The sequence below is a fragment of the Chelon labrosus genome, assembly GCF_963514085.1.
Source record: "Chelon labrosus genome assembly, chromosome: 4".
NCBI lineage: Eukaryota > Metazoa > Chordata > Actinopteri > Mugiliformes > Mugilidae > Chelon > Chelon labrosus.
Genome location: NC_140340.1, coordinates 11,945,047 through 11,964,364, shown reverse-complemented (window position 1 = coordinate 11,964,364; position 19,318 = coordinate 11,945,047). Strand labels below are relative to the sequence as shown.

General features: G+C 41.4%; 1 protein-coding gene across 1 annotated transcript in view; it reads right to left on the bottom strand.

Annotated features, from left to right (window-relative positions):
* Positions 1-19,318, bottom strand: part of gnai2b (guanine nucleotide binding protein (G protein), alpha inhibiting activity polypeptide 2b) — a 41,876-nt gene that overhangs the window by 1,958 nt on the left and 20,600 nt on the right. The window contains exons 2-8 of the mRNA XM_084543558.1: positions 14,422-14,464; positions 11,287-11,428; positions 6,811-6,971; positions 4,384-4,512; positions 1,459-1,588; positions 842-995; positions 518-710 (exon numbers count right to left, since the gene is read on the bottom strand). Of these exons, the coding sequence (XP_084399684.1) occupies positions 520-710; positions 842-995; positions 1,459-1,588; positions 4,384-4,512; positions 6,811-6,971; positions 11,287-11,428; positions 14,422-14,464 (950 nt within the window). The 3' untranslated portion in view covers positions 518-519. The remainder of the gene's footprint in view (positions 1-517; positions 711-841; positions 996-1,458; positions 1,589-4,383; positions 4,513-6,810; positions 6,972-11,286; positions 11,429-14,421; positions 14,465-19,318) is intronic.

Sequence of the window (19,318 nt, the reverse complement as noted above, 5' to 3'; positions counted from 1 at the left end):
ACTATCATGAGTCATTTTGATGCATTGATGTTATGTTCTGAACTTTTAAGGTGTCACATTCTCAACCAACATAAACATCACAGTGATGAAGTTAATCTCTTCATATGGCTAAAGGTCTATCTAAGTCTCAGTCTTTAAAACATATGACATCCTTTATACAGGCTGTCAGGCTGTCTGAGGCCAGTCGGTTAATGATTAATTTCCACACATAGCTGAATTTATATAGGAATATGAGGGAGGTCACATTAAAGTAGACAGCTGAGGTTTGATGTTTGATGTGACCTGAGAGCAAATAACCTGAACCCCTGACTCAGAAGGCTGCTCCGAAAAGGAAACTCTAACTATGATCACAATGAGCTTGTTTAAAGTCCTTTTCCTGATCAGTCATTTTTTTAAGACATCTGACATCTGCATGAAAGTATGAATAACAGGTCCACCTTAACAACATGAGAAATGTACGATGACTTTTTATGATTAGGGTTTACAGTAACTTTCACACCCACAATGTTATCCATACCTTTAGAAAAGACCACAGTCTTTCAGGTTGTTCTTAATAATAACATCAGTGACAGCGTCAAAGACGAACTGCACGTTCTTGGTGTCGGTGGCACAGGTGAAGTGGGTGTAGATCTCCTTGGTGTCCCTTTTCTTGTTCAGGTCCTCGAACTTAGTCTGGATGTAACTGGCAGCTTCGTCAAACTTGTTGGCACCTGGTAAACGACAGTCGGGGAAAAATGAGGTGAGAAAGGGAGTTATCATGTAGCGGCTCAATAACTTTCAGGCAGATGTTGAACGCTGCGCTCTCAGGTGCGTTCATTTCCTCTGCCACCCTGCTGTATACCTGTGTACTCGGGGAAGCAGATGGCAAGGGGGCTGCGGGTGATCTTCTCCTCAAAGAGATCCTTCTTGTTGAGGAAGAGGATGATGGAGGTTTCGGTGAACCATTTGTTGTTGCAGATGGAGTCAAAAAGCTTCATGCTCTCGTGCATTCGGTTCTAAAGAGAAGCAACACTGGTCAGGGCTTGGGACTTTTACCAAAGCACAGTAATTCATCAGAGCTGCCACAAGGGGGCAATGTTGTTTCATATTTTAAAATGTGAGCATAACCAGTACAAGGAGGCACTTCAGGGCATGTTTTCCCCAGCACCCTCCTGAGCACTGCCTTTAAATTCATAAGCAGTTAAAATAAAATTGGGGTCAAACGGTTCAAGTCACCTGAAGAAACCGAGCTATTAGGACTTTTATTACATAATTACACTTCTCGGAAGGGGCTCAATGAGCTAATTTTCCCACCTGGAGAGAGGTGGAGGGGAAATGCTAAATAGCATGCAGGGTATTATAATATGAACTAACCAGTACTGAAAATGAGCCAAGGAGCAGATTTATGAAGCTTGTTAAGTGATCTCATCCACACAGATGAACACACACACACACACTAGAAGATGGGATTTTCCTTACCATCTCCTCATCCTCAGCCAGCACCAGGTCATAAGCACTTAGTGCAACACAAAAGATAATGGCCGTTACTCCTTCAAAACAGTGAATCCACTTCTTTCTCTCTGAGCGCTGGCCTCCCACATCAAACATTCTGTAAGGGAGATCAAACAAAGGGGATGAATTGTGTTTTTTTTTTTTTTTTGAGGCTGGGGAAAGAGGTTGCAGTGAAAAAGAGTAGGCTAATTGGGAGAACAGGGAGAACCAAAGAGGACATGTCAGGAAGAACGGCGGCAAAGGAAGCAAGGTGAAAGTTAGTGTGATATTCCATCCCTGGAGATACATTAAGTTTTCATGAGGTTGTTTTGAGAACAAAAAGTGGTGAGGAGGTGGAGAGAAGACTGTCAGACATATGATAAAAGACTGCAGGGCCAGTGCAGGCTACAAGAGGCAGACAAGCCTCTCCTTTTAGAGCAAAGCACTGGCTAATGGGGAAGCTGTGATCGAAACTGTTAGAGGTGTGAACATAACCATGCAGACAGCTGAAGTGGTAACCGCCACATCCAGGGAGACGGCCGTTCTGATGATTCAGGGGAACTGTGCGGTCTCAGCAAACCACAATCTGTTTAGGTTAGCAACGCCGAAGAGCGCCATGTTGATAAAATCCGAATTAAGACACTGTCGGTAAATTACATTTCTCTGTTCCTTTTCTACATTCGGCATGGCAAAAAAAACGTGACTTTCTCCTTATTGATTGCCTCCATGTATTATTCAGGTCAAATATTGAGGCTGTGACAGAAGGTAAATATCAGCGAGTTTATCAGGAAACAGGTCACATCAGCGCATGCGGCTGCCACTGCTTTATTTATTAGCTAGATCTGCGTAGCCGCTTAACCAAAAGCCACAAAGCAGGATTTTATAGACTGCTCGAGACCAAAAAAAGACAAACCAAACAACTTAAATGTGTTCTCTCTGTGCACTTTTACATAACATATCTAGTGTATTCGCCTATACCCTATACAGGAATTAGATCTGCTTCAGTTATCAAAATTTTAAACGCTTACGGTGTCTCTCGAACAACCTCTATTAGGAGATATATCTATACATCCATTAGTATCCCACACATGAGTACTCAGGCTGGGTCAGAACATATTTTATGTAAGACCTAAGTACTGAACCATGTAGGACAAACTCAGGCGTTATCACTAAATAAAGCTCTGGTTTCACTGAGTGAGAGCTTTGTGGGTAGGATTTAATTTATTCACTCAGCTCTTAGAGCAATTGTGATAATTAAGCGTTTAATTGCTGCTATAATTTGGCCTCTGAGTAGTGGAGTTGTGCATTTCAACTAGGTGAGGTGGGTCAGTCACCCCTTAAGGCCATTAAAACTGGGACTAAAATTAAGCGGGTATTTCTGGGTAATGTTGTAAACTAGATGTATTGCCTGCCTTCACAACGCTACATAAGGAAGGTCATAATGACTTTGTGTTTAGAATCGAGGAGGAAATCTAGGAACACATCAACTCTTAGGGCAAACACTAACTCTGTATAAAAATGGATGAACCCTCCATGGGATACATGAAGAATGTATCTTATGGAGCCATCTTGGCAGACACCGCATAATTTTTTTAGCTAACTCAGAAATGGTCCAGTAGATGGAGTGTAAGTGGAGCTGATACAGTGGGATTATGCCAATGCAGCCTGCGACAGAACCCACCCATCGCTGAAAGTGTGGAACTTAAATTAGCTATTGAAATCACTTTTTTTGTAGCAGGCTGTAAACATCAGGAGCCAGCCTCAAGTGGTCAGTTGAGGAACTGCACTACCAGGTTGGCTTCTTATTTCAGCCCATAGACTGCATAAATATGGACAATGTGTCGCCACAGCCAAACTGACGCTATTTTCCCGGGGTTACGGGAAAGTTGAGGGCGGCCAGGTTGTTAACTGGTAGTCACCATTATGTCACATCCAGTTTGTATAGCGTCAAATTGACACTTCAACATGCATTGGCAATATTTTAACTACCTGAAATGGCAGAAACCATCCTCAAAAATATTTGACTTTAGTGTTTTAGTTTGGCCCAAGTCCCATCCACTAACATGGAGGGGGTGGAGCTTATGACCTATACTGCAGCCAGACACCAGGGGGAGCTCTACTTGCTTTGGCTTCACTTTTGAGGAGCCATTCCGCTGTCCATCTTCATACTGTCTATTTTTCAGCCTAAGAGGTTTTTACTTGTGCACAACCCCTACAATGGCTTAGATGTTTAGATATTTGCTTGACCGACTTGTTAGCTTTTGCTATCAACACGGACTGTTGACCTGCATGCGACCAAACCCAGCTCAATGCTACTGGGAAAACAAGCGGAATTTTCTGACACCAGAATCTTTTTCCTCCCCTACAAATTCTGCATATCCATTTCTATTTGCAGACATCTTTTTATAGATATTATAAAAGAGACTGGTACTGCCTTGTCACTACGTGCACTGCCGGAGCCTAATTCAGTGCAAGATCAAGTGATGACATACGGTACACCCATATTTAATATACAAGATGGGGTTTTGCATCGCTGCTCTCCCAAAATAGTATCAGAAAAAGCTTTTAGTCAGTGTGCTCTTCATGTTTCATGTGCTCCCGTTGGCTACTAACACTAACTGGCAGGTTTTTTTATGTATCACCGAGTAACACTGCAAGCATGCATCAGCATCAGAGGGAAGTGAACACCAGGGGGTCATATTACCACTCAAGTTACTTGATGTCAAATACACCCTCTGACTGTGGGTCAGCTGTTAAATGAGAGCTCCCTGGACTCTCGCATTGGTTGCGAATGGCCAAAGCACTTGCTTTGATAAAAAGGGGACAGGGTGAGAGTGGCAGTGACTGTCTGTTTTATCACAGTCATGTTTCAAAAATGCCACGATAAGCCAAGTCACAGCTATATGACCTTACTTGAAGTGCAGTTCCTTGAAAGTGAAGTGAGTCTCAACAATGCCGGTAGTCTTAACCCGGGTCCGTAGCACGTCCTGCTGGCTGGGGATGTAATCTGCTTTAGCTATCCTCTCCAGGTCGTTCAGATAACTAGGAGAGAAAGAAAGAGGGTGATCAAGATGTCAACATGATTTCTAGCCTGCGAGAAAAGGAAGGACAAAGATACAAACAGGCTGACACAACATGTCAACACATGACACAGGTCACTGAGGCCTTGTTGTGCATAAATGCTTGAGACAGTTTGCTAAAGAGTGTTTACGTGTCTTTTAGGGAGCCTTCAAGGAATAATAAAATGGTTAGCATTGCAGAACAGACTGTGGTGAAGAGCAATTGAATTTGAGTTAACTTAAAAATCGGCTTGTTGCTTGTCTCCTCCTAATAGTTGCTCATGGTACTGCAACAAAAAATATTTTAATTATTTTCTTATAAATTGCATTCAGCAAAAGTCTTTTTGGTTGGGTGCATAAGGCTTAAACTATTTAGTAATATTTCTGCATATCTCATGTAAAAAAGCAACACAAAAACTAGATTTTGGTGATTTTATGTTGCTGATTTACATAGTGGAAATAATCATGTTTTAGTATCATGTGTATATGTGTGAAATTGGTTTGGCAGCACATTTCCCTTTGACTGTTGCTATTGCTGTAGGGGTTTAATTCTATAGACTCACTGCAGACATGGTCCTACATGTTTATAATGCTGATTGTGGGCTTCCTCTCTACTCTGCATTCGTCCGGTTGATATAAGTCACACATTTCTGTGAAAAGAATATGATGAAGGTAAATATTGTCTGCTGCAGAGAAAGGGTCGCATACTGTGGCAGATGTTCTAGCCTGCTGCTGCATATCGTTTTTTTTTTATTTTTTTTAAGGTTTGTATTTGTTCATTTTCACTCACTTTCATTTTCACAAGCTATCACATGTCAGGCCATAGCCGTGTGTAATACATGTTGTTGGATCCCGAACCTAATGCAGTTTCTTCCTGGCTACATTTTTTATTGTCACTCTGATCTCTGCAGTGCCGAGCTCGGTATTGGCTTGTGGGGCAAGGTCACGGCATGGGCAGCAATCACAAACTAACCCCTCCCATAAATCCCCAAGAGAAATGACTAACTTAAATGGGTCTGTGAGCCCACTGAGGGATTACCACGAGACCCACAAATACTAGGAATGATCTGTGGGTGAGAGGATTTCTATGGCAACATGCATAGAATTTGATGTTTTGTCTGGGATCCATTTAAATACAATAATCCAAGTCAAGAGGTGTGTGAGATCAATCTTTTGAGATGTCAGGCTTCTTTTAGCTTTGGTTACTTGCAAAAACATTGTTAAAAGTATGCGAAAATAAATGTCAGGGACATGTCAAGGACAGAGATTCAAGTTAAAATTCATGCACAGCAACAAAAAAAGGCCCCTTCTCTCTAGCTTCTGACTGGCTTTTAGATCTAAATTTAGAACTCTTTTCCTCTTTCCCTCTCTATCCCTTTTGTGTTCCCCCCCCCATTTCCAGGAGGCTGTTGGTCAGTAGGGGAGTGTGGAAGCATCTTCACCATGCTTGACACAGCCTGCCCCACTTACACAAGCATTGCATCATCATTCAAGGCCAGCTGGGAGCTTTAGTCGCCCAGCCAACCTACACTTCGCAGACAGAAATATAGTGAACGATTAAACGAGCAGTTTTCTTATCAAAGTAGCCACTGTAAAACAATGAAATGAAAGGGTTATTCCGAGCACGACACATATATTCACATATTGCTGCCACAAAGTGAATAAACCATAAACAGCAAAGGAGGTCACTTGGGGCTCTTATTATGAGAACTATCAATTTCATAAAGTTTACTTGCATCTGTTCGAAAACTATTTTTTAAGTCTCATTCTCTCATCCCTCAAAACAAGTCATTTTGACCAACCCGGAGAGGGAGAAACTCAAGTTATTGGACTATCTTTCCAGTTTGTCTAACTCCCCGGAAGAGTAAAAGACAGGTGTTTCTCTGCAGCAAATACGGTAGGAGAAAGGACCAGGACACCAACAGCCTCTAATATGACACCAATAAAAGAGTAAGCAACACAATTATCAACCTGTAAATATACACTGTTGCCCATAAAGTTGTTATAATTTGGTTTCCAGACACATTACTCTTTCTCTTCCTTTTTATACAAATCACATTGTCACAATTATTTCATGAGAAGAGGCAAATATATTACTATTTACTATTTTACTGTAAAAAGTTCAGTGTTCCACTTTCAAACAAAAAGTTTCTGATGAGTTGACAAACATTAAAGAAAAAGAGCCCATTTAAATCTAGTGTATTCAGGAACAGTGAGTCCGGTGAAAGTGTATTTAACCGAGGGGCCATGCTGCTGAATGCGCCCACAAATCCGCACTCACTATGCTGCAGAGTCGTTGAGCTGGTATTCTCGCGACCTTGCAAAGCAACTCTGTATGCCGCTGTCACCCCACAATCGCCTGATCACGTTGGCCAGGTCGTCGGGAAGAATGCCCTGTTCTTCGGCGGCCGCGGAAAGGGCAAAGAGCTGCTGGGCGTCGTCCTGCAGGGGGCGATAAGGACAGAAGACTGGGGTGTTAACAGTGGGAACGTACTCACATGCACAGTGACTCATATGTACAATGAAGGGGGTATAGATCGCTGTAAATTGTGATCTCCTGCAAAGGCTGGGAGAAGATCCATCCCTAAAGCTTTCACAGTCTAAGTGGCAAAAGGACAAAATCAAAAAACCTACTTCTGTAAAAAAAATAAAATGCATATTTAAATTGAGCAGAAGCTAAAATAAGGAATCTCTTTAAAATAATCTGCTGAGAGGAGGAATCTTTTTGGAGCTTGCAAAAAGAGGAGGACCAACTAAGCTCATGCCCACATGCCCACTTATCCCACTTATATTCTCTATAGGGCCCATGCAGTCAGCCAACATGGGCTTCCCATGTGGCACCCATGTAACTAAAACCAAGTGGGTCCCACATAGTGTTTCCCAGTCCCATACCATGCCCACTTAGCCCACTTATATTCTCTATAGGGCCCATGTCCATGTTACCCAGTTCCAGCCCAGACTCACTTCGCCCACATATATACTATACAGGGCCCATTTAGCCCATGTTTCTGAAAAAATATGGGGCCCTTAAGAATTGCCCTGTTTATGCCCCTGCCCACTTAGCCCACTCATGGGGCTCATACAGCCATCCCACATGGGGTTCACATGTGGGGCCCATGTAACTGAAACCACATGGGACCTGCAAAATCTGCCCAGGTCAAGCCTATTCCCACTCAGTACCCATATTGCCCGGTACCCGTATTAAACCCTTGTGGGGCCCACATGGACATGCTGGCTGGGCGACTAATTGACAAATAAGTTTTGATGGTCTTGGATTCCTAAGGGCATTAGTAACATTCATTCATTCATCTTCTGTAACCGCTTATTCCCTTTAAGGGTCGCAGGGTCTGCTGGAGCCTATCCCAGCTGTCATCGGGCGAGAGGTCGCCAGTCTATCGCAGGCCTAACACAGAGAGACAGACAACCATTCACACTCACATTCACACCTATGGCCAATTTAGAATCACCAGTTAACCTAATGAGCATGTCTTTGGACGGTGGGAGGAAGCCGGAGTACCCGGAGAGAACCCACGCAGACACAGGGAGAACATGCAAACTCCACACAGAAAGGCCCATGGATTCAAACCTCGCTGTGAGGCATCAGTGCTAACCACCTCGCCACTGTGCTGCCTCATTAGTAACATGAAGACGTGAAAGAATATAAAAACAAATTCTTACACTAAACACACAGTAGAATAAGTAAAAGAAAAATGGCACACAAGATACACCTGTAACTTACAACAACCTGATGTGGCAGCCAGCATGGGACGAACACTTATCTCATACGACGTGAGGTAAAATATATCGATGTGACTCTGACTAACAGCATGCGGCATGTAACAGACTTTGGTTTCGTGATCTCCTGCTGTTTCCCACCTCGCTCATTGCTTGCTTTTGCTCAGTTAACAATTATAAAAATGCAAAAAACGAATCGCTGTGCATTTGTATATATCGACGCACAGCTGAAATGATTCACGGAGTGTTAATATATAGTTCACGAGTTCCGATTTGCCTCATTTGAGGAGAAATGCATTTGCAGCGTCTCAGCCTGCTTCCTCATCATGCAGCCGTTCTGCATTCTGTGATATCTGAGAGGAATTTCACTCCAGTATCTGGCAGTATGATGTTAAAATTAAAGAGAATAGCATTTAGTTATATTACAGTTGAATATTTAAATCATAAAACTAATCCATGGATACTTAGATTATTTTTTTCATTACATCATTCATTCATTATTCATTACATTACATCATCATCATCTATGCTACTTGTGTGGGTAGCCATGTTTCACATTTGGTATGAATTTCCTTTAACCGTACTTTTTATTTATTTTATTTATTCCTATTTTCTCAGGGCTTTGTGTATGTGTCCAACATTTAAAATAGACAAATAGGCTTAATATTTTTATTATTTATTTTTTCTACTAGTATTTAGTTACACTGAGTGACACTGGTGGGCTTACACACCACCAGCAAAAGAGGAAAAGTTCAGCTGCTGGATTATAAGTGATAAACATTATAATGTAAATCCCTGGGAATCGGATATGTTGGAACTCTTCCTTCTCCCCTAAACCAATCCAAACAGAAAAGAGCACGGCTAATGCGTAAGTGTACGCAATTTGGTTTCATGCACATGTCTGTGCTGCGCGCATGTATGTACACATCCACAATCTGTGCGTGTGTATTTCTACAGAGCTGCTCTGTGTGCAAGTGCAGGCAGGCTAGCACACTAATTGCTACGTGTGGGAGTGTGAGAGTGCCGTCACGTACACACAGCCATTTGACAAGATCTGCTGGTGAGAAATAAAAGACACATCCCTGCAGCAGTGAGTCCTCAATCCCTCTGCTGCAGCTTCAGTTACAGAACACATACGCCGGCTTCACGGTTAAAATCACACGCTGCTCCACAGGAATGAGTTCGGCCCCGGCTGGACCCCGCTGACAGTTTGTTCCTGGGTTGATTACGTTCACGGCCGACAGCTTCTCTCCCTGCAGCTGTGACTTGTCGATGTGGATGGTGGCGAGTCTCTACATGTGACGTGAGCGTCTGTCAGCAAGTGTCTGTTTAATGAATGTGCTATCCCCAATTAACACACATTTACAAAATATGTAGATATGATCATTTATGGTTTTAATTAAGCAGTTTATCTACTTAACTGTATGCTAATCTGAAATTCGCTCTAAAGTGAGCTTCGGAGACACGTTCCAAAATCTCAAAGATGTCCACATGTCCACTTTATCGCTACATGAATCAGACACAACCTGGAAATTCTCACATCAGAGAATCTGAAACCAAACTGTGTTTCCCTTTTTTTTTTTTTTTTTTTTACTAATGCAAGCTGGCTCTTGGCTGAGCCCTGATTTCATTAGTGACTCTTTCTTTGCCTGCCAAGCTCTCCAATCTTGTACAAGACATATGTAGTTTAACAGTGACAGATTTGCCGCTCAGATTTCTTGGTAAAATTTGAAACAACAGGTGCTTAATTGCCGACAGAGGTACTGTTGAGTTTGTCAGCCGAAGTGACATACAGCTAATTGTTGATAACGCCGTGTTGGCTGGAAAACTTCTCCGCATGACTTTCTCCTTTTAAAATAAGAATCCTGTACTGAGAAGAAAATGACTTCACTAATGCGAGCAGCTAAAACTCACCGTGAAAGCTCAATAAAGCTGAGAGGAGCTGCACTGCAGGCGGCCCTTTTCACAATGTGACAGTTTTCACAGTGTTATTAGAAAAAATATAGATTTCAGCTGCTTTGCCAATGTTTACCTTGGCTTTGGACGCAACAAACACATACCTTATCCCTTTACGTCATCCTTCATCCTTTTACAACTTCAAAACAAGGAGTTCATTTGTGCTATTGCTGAGGCTGCAGGAAGCACAAGGCTAAATGTGCCTCTCAAATGATGCTTGGTAGCACTTCTGAGTAAATGCATTCTCCAAAAAGAGCTTTGAGTGGCTGCTGCTGCTGCTGCTCCAGCTCCTGCTGCAGGTCTAAAGCACACTTTCAGACTCCACTCTGTCTATTACGACTTTGAGGAGAGAGCAGATCAAAGATGGAGGCCGTAAAGCGGGAGAGACAGGGTCTGTTTCCCTGCAGGATGTATCAGAAAAGCAATCCATTCCAGTTTGTACTACGGCGATGTTACAAAAAAAAGAAAAACTACTGTGAAACATGCGTGTATTTGAAATCTCATGATCCTACATTTGTTTTAAACCCCGACACAGCTCTCCAGTGTTATTGACAGAGCAAGAATTGCCAAGAGGAAGGAGAGATGTGAGAAACAGACACGGTTTCCCGAAGGCATCGCATCCTTGAAACAATATTTGTTTGCTGGGTTATGCTGGAATAGGTCTGAGGGAGGGAGTAAAATGTTTGCTTTAGAAACAACAAGCAGTGCATGCAACAGAGATTCTTCTCTATTATTTTGAGACAGGACGAAGTGAAAGGAACACAATGACTTGTAGAGATAAATGTAAACTCTTGTGATTTCAGCTGTGGGAAAACTGTACGTCTGTGCCAGATACACAATATGCTGCTGATGAAAAAAAAAAAAAGGATTTGACTTGTTGTAACCTGAGGGAGATCCAGATCTGACCACACTTACTGTGCTCAGTTTTTATCACTTGTTGTTAACATGCTAATGCCTACAGATGAGTAATTTGGGTGAAATGAAGAGCACTGATTTGATTATATTGCACAGAAATGAATAAGACAGTAATGTTTTTGAGTGTTTGTGTGAGCTAGTGTGATCTTACCGCTCTGGCAGGGTTGCTGTAGTCTATCTTGAGGCTGACCATGGCTTTAACAATAGCCATTATAGACTGGATGGTATTACTATAAACCACTGCTCGGTACTGCTTACACTCATCTTCCGAGTAGCCATCTTCATGGATGATCCTGAGAATACCAAGAAACACGCAACATTTCTGTAGCTGCACATTGATAAACATGATTAATTCTTGCTAATCATACCGGCCATTAAAAGATTTTCTTAATGCTCTTAAGGTGTGAGTGGTGGTATTCAGAATGCCAAGAATGAAGACTGTGGACATCGTCTCTTGTCAGATACGGTAAAAGCACATTGGTAAGGAACCATTTTCATAGAATTATGATCCAAGCAAACACTACGTTCAAATGCTCCATGATGTTTCATATAATTACTCCACTGGATAGAGTACAGCTTTCATACTGTGGAGAGTTTTAGAGATTTTATTTTGCTAAAGGTTAGGAAGGTCAGAGAACAACACAACAACAAAGTAAAAGTTGGAAAATCAAAACAATGATTTAAATGCTTTTCAGAGGGACACAGTGAGGAAATCATTCTTAGTGAGTTCATCTCTAAAGCGGACTTTATGCTTCTGTGGGACTAGACGCCGTAGCTGATGCACGTAGCCGATGCCGGTGTGAGCCATTTGTACTTGTGCGCTCGTCAGTCTGGCTCGCAGTGTAAAAATGCTCGTCAGCGCTGTGTCTTTTTTTGCCAGTCAGGTTCATTTGTGTTTCTGCTGCTACAGCTTCACTTTCAATAATGGCGACAGAAACTTTCACAGAAATTTCGCCATACTCGAGTCATACAAATGTTTGTATCTCCGAACCTCATCAGTTGACCTTTCCCCGATGTGTTCCATCTTTATTGATCCAAAACAATTGATTTGAAAAATCCTGAGATGGAGAAGCAGCTGGAAATACTAAAGCGGAAACACGCTACTACCAAGCAGACCAATCACAGCTTAGTGCATCAGGCTACGGCGTTAGGGTCTGCATATATGGTCTGGGCTGTCGCTGTAGCTACAGCGTCAAATTGACGCAGGAGTATAAACTGCCTATAAGTCAGTGTAGTTATATATGTACACTGATTAGCCATTACATTATAACTACCAAGTCAATAACATAGATATTGTCATTATGACAGGTAAGTATCTAGCCAGTAATGGACACTAGTCGTGCAAGTTTCTGGTCGTTAACAGAAACAAGTCAGGCAAGTTTCTGATGGGCTACATCCACATATGTTCCTATTTAAACCTCAACTCTCCACCAGTCCCTTAGGACTGAAGAAGCTACTTGAATGAAATGTCTTCAAGAAACTCTCCAAGTCCAGTTGCCTTTCTTTTTTTGGATATACCATGACCTGGATGACTAAGAACCTACACAGACTTATGATGCAATATTTTTCTAGGAAACCTGTGTCCTTGAATTTGAAATATACCACCAGCTGAATATTGTTGCAGACCAACCAAGCAACCAATAAAGAAAATGTGATTCATCAGACCAGGACACCTTCCTCCATTGCTCTCTTGGTAAGTTCTGATAGTGCTTGGTGCAGACGTTTTGTCAAATCTCAAACCCTTCAGTTTACCGATTTTCTCTGCTTTTTATGCATCAGGCATGAAAATGTTCACTATCTGCCTAATATATCCCACCCACTGACAGGTGCCATGATAACAGGATGATCAGTGTTATTCACTTGTGATTATGACCTGTCTGTCATAACAACAATAATATCAATTGTGACAAGTGCGGTTCAAATGAAAAATGTCCTATAATCATTATTGATTCAGTGAGTATATTTAGTAACACATCAATCAGTAAATTATACCTACAATTATATGAAACTTTTATAAATTCCTAGTATATAAATAGTACTAAGATATATATATATATATATATAAGACATATGTGTCTGTTGAAAGGTAAAACATCTTTAGCCAGCTTTTTTTTGCTTGTGTTACTGTCTCGTCGACCAAAAAGCATACCGTATACTCTGTATTACATTTATCATGCCCGCATAGTGTGTAGGATGTTGTGTATAAGGGGTTAACACACACTGAAACTGCCTGAACTCTGCAGCATTCAGATGATGCAGTGTCCTGAGTTTACCTTTTGCAATAGTATTGGCCTGAATGAGAATTAGGGACCTAAATACCTCTGCATGCGCGTGCACAAGTGTGCGTCCAAAGCAAACATCCAAGCTGCAGAGGGAAATGCAGAGAGTGAAAACTGAGACAGCCCAACATTAACTCTAAAGAGAAATGCCCTCTGCTTTCAACAGTTCAGTGATGCAAGTACCGACGAAGAGTTGTGATTTAGAAAATACAATAGCCGACTGATTTTTAAAGAACAGTTGGTTTTTTCTAATGTTCCCTGATGTAATGTTGTTTTCACATTGGATATTTTCATGTGTAGTGTTGCATAATATTCAATATTCAGTGTATAATATTCCTGTCTTGCAGGCTGATTTATCTGTGCGCCTGAATGTGTTAATAACCCGGCTTCAAAAGCGACAGACTGCTCCTGGACCAAACTCATAAAAAATGAATTCAATGCTTGGCTAGCCCAGAGGAATGTGAATAATTAAGCCATTTAGGGTCCTCTGTGTGAGTGTGCGCTTGTGTCTGTGTTCTGATTGGTGCACAGGCGTTTCAACAACCCCTCTATTTAGAAAACCGTTCGCACTATTCTTGTGTCGGGACCGGACAAAGAAGATATTTTAGTGACCATAACATGACCTGGAATCCACATTCAGATTTATCTTATTAAACGCAAACATGATTTAATGCTCCATGCTCGGTCACAGAGTGTCTGATGCAAACACAGGAGACAATGTCAGTGGCAAAGAGTCATCATCGGGTGTAGGCAAGGCAGGGTAGGTTCTTACGTTTTCGGCTGCCTTTCAAAATTACATTTAAACAAAGCACATACAGTAATCGTTTAGACTCCATGCCATACCATCTTTTTTATGCTTAGTAGTACTATAGCCAGGTTTGTTTATGGCATATATTGGATCACCCATCACACTATCATTGTTGGTGGCAAACCAATCATTGGGTTACCGAGGCCAACAGGCCAAATCTTAAAAATAAAGAGAGATAAAGATGGATCTTGTAACTTACTTCATCTGCTTTACGATGGTGCTCTTCCCAGACTCCCCAGCACCTGTTGGAACACGAGAACATTCTGGTTACAGAAGAACCTGGATGGCCTGTTGTCTTTGTGCGTGTAATTCTAATAAATCCTAACTTTAGTTGTGGCTCTTTCTGTTTTGAAAACATGAGCGACCTAGTGATGGTCTCCTACCAACATCACATTTTGTCCACTGTGGTTGTCTGGTTTACGTATGCTTCCATTTGTGAGGACATGATGTACAGATGTGCATGAGCACTTTTCATTGAATCATTTCAAAGTGTTTATTTTTCACCCTAATAGAAGGAGGGTGCATGGGAGGAAGACGGCTACTTAATATTTAACATAGCTTTTCTTAATACACCCTAGATAGTAAGAGAAGAGACAGCTTTTTAATCTATTAAACACACATTGCACGCATTTCATTGTCAAAAATATAGCGTACATCACTAATTTGTTTTTTTTCTCCGTCCACTTCAATGCACTCAGAAAACTCAATTACCAGCACTTGACACGGAAAAATCAGTCGCTGTGATTTATCCATAACTGCTAGTTTAGTGAAGGCTACGATGTCTTGGCAATGCACCTGACAGCGAGTACCAAAATTTATTAGATTTGTTACCAACTGATTTAAGAGTAAGCTGCCAAACAATCTTATAAATGCAGGTAAATGTCAATTTTTTTTTTAAAGATATTCAATTTGAAGTACGATTTTCGAAAAAACAAACAGAAGTTCTGTTTACAAAGCCCTATTTCACAAATATGGGACAATAAAATGTTTATTGTTCATTGTTCAGTGGATTACAAAGGGACAAATAAGAAGACGATGTAAGATTTTAATGATTAAAATACCAGTTTTGGAGTTCTTTAATCTCAGTGGTAAATGATGAATTTTGTACTGAAACCACAATGATTTGTTGCTGTAAAGGCAAGTGACCATTAAAAAGAAAAAAAAGTTCTGTGGGTCAAAAATAAAGAATTAAAAATTCATTATGAGTTAAAAATGAAACACTGAAAACGCTGATACGACCAAGCAAATTTTTTTAAAAAAAAGTCATCATCAACACATCAATAAATACATTCACAAGTTGACACTTCATTACTTGTTTTATTCAGCTATAAATACAGTGAGCTATGCTTCAAGACCATAGTTATCCTTCTGAAACGAGGAAGTCTCTGGCACTTCCCTCGTGCTGTCAGGACCATGCCAACATTCACTGTCATCTCACAATACCTGACCCAGGCCTGCCAGCAAACATTAGCCAAGACGGGGGCTGATGGGGCAAGTGGGACCTGCAGATCACGCAGTCAACACTCATCACATTCACACACATCTAGAACTTCTCTGAGAGGAAGGGGGGCAACGCAGGGGCAAAAGAAGGGGTGCAAAAGCAATGTCCGTGTTCGCTGCCATACAAGCTGTCACTCAGGACTTGATGTTAGACAGGCACAAAAGCAGCGCACTGGATCTAAAAACAAAGTGTTTTATTCTAATAGACTTTTCTATAAAAAAAAAAAACACATTATTGTTGCCTTACCTAGCTGAATCCTAAAGAAAAAACTTACTTTTTTCTACTTAAAGCTAATCAAGATCAAATTATGTAAAAAGGCTGCCGCTTCTATTCATTCAAACTTATCTCTAAGAACACAATGTTAAATCTAATTGCATCTCAAACATCAAAACTTGCCTTCGGTGAGAGAATCATGAGCAAACAATACAAATACTGCATCCGATTTATTAAAGACTCCTGTAGAGTCTGTAGAGAACTAAAGGTAGGCGGCGGAAAGTGGAATATCAGTCTCTCTGATCCAGTCACGCATGTGTATGGAGGTCACCTTCCTGACTCCAGAATAAAACTCGTCCATTAATATTTCAAGCCCAAAGGGAGAGGAACGCATGTGAGTAGCAGCGAAAGAGGAGAGAGCTTTCTAATGCTTCATGGTCAGTGTGTTTTCGGGGGAAGTTTTGCTGCGGCGTTTCACGAGCAAACTTTTGAAATTGCAAGAAGAGGTCACTTTATTGTTCCGATCGGAGAAAGCAAATAGCGCATTTTAACGTTACTGCTCTCATTCATCTTTGTACTGAAGCCAAATTATTAAAGAGAGAAAAAAAGAAAAAGCTTTGCTCCGTTGTGTCAACTATAGAAATAATGAAGCCGATTTCAGGGCTGGTACCACTGAAACAAAGATACAACTAAATAGTATGCATCACTGAATATAAAAATATAACGTGATATTTTTGGAAATGTATTTAGATATCATACCAAGAAAACAGCACCTAGATACCTTTGCTTAGCATTAATTCTACAAACAGACGGATAGAGAAAGTTGTCTTCATGACATTGTGCCCTTGACCGCCAAGAGCGGTTTTGAACCTCAGTGTGGGTGTCGCTGGCATCACCACCTTGGCAGCGCCTTACTCCACCTAACTCCTGGCACCTCTAATAAAAGAGGTGGAGCATGAGCTGAAGCAGGTGGATGGGGGCTAAGAGGACAGCTGGCCACCTGAGAGGACAACCACAGGTCGGTGAAGACAGCCTAAATTATTGGCTCATTTTTGGGCCACAGAGGTTGCTGCTTGCTTTGTGCTAAGATAAGCTAACTCAATGGACAGTCATATTTCCCAAACAGACATAATATTGCAGTGTAGACCTTAAGAGAGGTACCGTATGTTGAGGCAGCAATCCCTTTACAGTTGCTGAACAGTTTTACTTACCGTCAAATTATTCATAATGACAAACAGGGGCAGCATTAATTTATCCCAATGGGACGCAGCCAAACTGCTATCTCATCTGTAACTCAAGCACAGACACTGCTGGCAGTCAAAACAACAATTAATCACGAGGGGACATAGAGCCGCTGCATGGGATTAATCAATTGCCACTGAGCAGGATATTAACACAGCAATATGTGCCAATAAAAATGACTGGTTGCATAATTGATTTCAACAATTGTCACACGCGGAACTCAAAATATTTGCACAGGCGTATCAGCGAATATCTAGCCAGCTGAGAACAGCAAACAATGCTGCTAAAACATTCTATTCTGGTACGGATAAATCTGCAGGATATTCTAACAGAATAGATGTGTTTAGTGCACACGAAGCTTGCGCTGAGTATTGCAAAGATCCATCTTTGAATGTGCTGTGGTGGACAAGCTCTTCCTTTGTAGTGTTTTTAGAAACAAACCCGGAATCACTTTCTGGCAACGAGAATACAACGCCATCCCCATTTTCTGCTAAGCTATTCACAAAACACACAGAAATTATAACACGATTTGTAGCGCGACAATCTCAAGTGGCCAGGCTACAGAAAACACAACCATCTCTTTCAACACATCCCAATCGCTCAGGCCCACTCACACCGATGATGACTTGGCAGCCGTCTCAGTCGCCCATTGCAGAAGGCACAAAGTCTCCATTCATGGACTGATGAGATACCCTGATCTCAAATGTGCAAACACATCCGCACACAATCTCGCAGCAGATAAGGTCAGTCGTATGTGAAAGGTCAGACTCCGTGTCAATCAGAGGATGTTGAAATTCTGCCTTGGTCAGCACTTGGAGAAACGCAGCGGTTAAAGGAGCAGTGGGGCTCATGTCAAATCTCTCAGGGAGGGCAACTGTTGCAGTGTTAGCTCAAGTGACTGATTCAGTGGGTGAATTAATAAGAGACATTCCCACATTATGCTGAAAATTAGGTTTTCTCAGTTTAATTCAGGTAGCAATACCAACGTGAATCACTACATTACTGCCATTTATAAGCAAACGCATAATAAAGAGCAATGGCACAGGGGTTCCCTTTCAAAGCAGCAAAATTATCACCCTCTCATCATGCCCAGCGCATTCAGGCATTCCTGATCGATTGCAATTTGCAGGAATGTTTTCACAACTAGCTAAGTGGCTTACAGAGATAAAAAAACAAAAAAAAAACAGGTTATGCATGATGACAGGCCGCGATTCAAATCAGTGTCTGCATTTACCATCCATAAATGGCAATTTTTTTCTGCTAGGCAAACATTTTTTTGTTCCTCTTTAACATAGAAACAAAGGGAATGTTTTTTTTTTGCCAACTCGTGTTTTTATTAGTATTTTTTTCATGTCCATTACAGTGGGTGCCAGGACTATGAAAACTTAAGAAAAACAAGGCTGAGTTTTAGCTACATTTAGACACATGAGGATAAAACGTCAGTACTAACCTAATACTTTGAGTTAATGCCACATTGGTGCTGGAAGGCAAGGCAGGACCCAAAGGGAGGCAGGAGCAGGAAACAAAATTACTTTAATAAAAACAGGAACAAAAGACACTGCAGGGTAGGCAGGGTCACCGCAAACACAAATCCAAAAAAACAAAAGCGTTACGAAAAGGCAGGACGATATAAGCACACATGAGCAGAGAGGTGACTAGACAGGTTAATCTAATAAGAGCGAAGCACAGAAGGAGACACAATCAAAAGGGAAGAGGAAGAAGCTTTCAAAATAAAAACGGGAAACACACTACCATGACAGTTAATATGGTAGAAAAGAAACTTTCTTTCCCCCTTTGGTGGGACGCCCCAACAGACGCAGGGGGGAAGATCACAACGTATCTGTGACACTTGTATTCTTGTGGTCTGTATTTGATCTATAAGCTTTAATTACAAGCCTGAGGCCAATGTAAGTCAAATTATAAACTGGCTGAGAATAGCTGCATACAACAGGGAGGAGGTGTAGGAGGTAAGAACTGTTCCAGTGTAGCTCACAGGGCACAGATTCCCTTAGGAAAAGCCACTGTGGAGAGACACTGAGCTGAGACAAACCAGCAAAAAATTAAATACCCTCCAAGAAACTGAATGAAATGACAAAAATGTGGAAGAAAAGTTTAAATAAGAATGTTTGAATTAAAATGT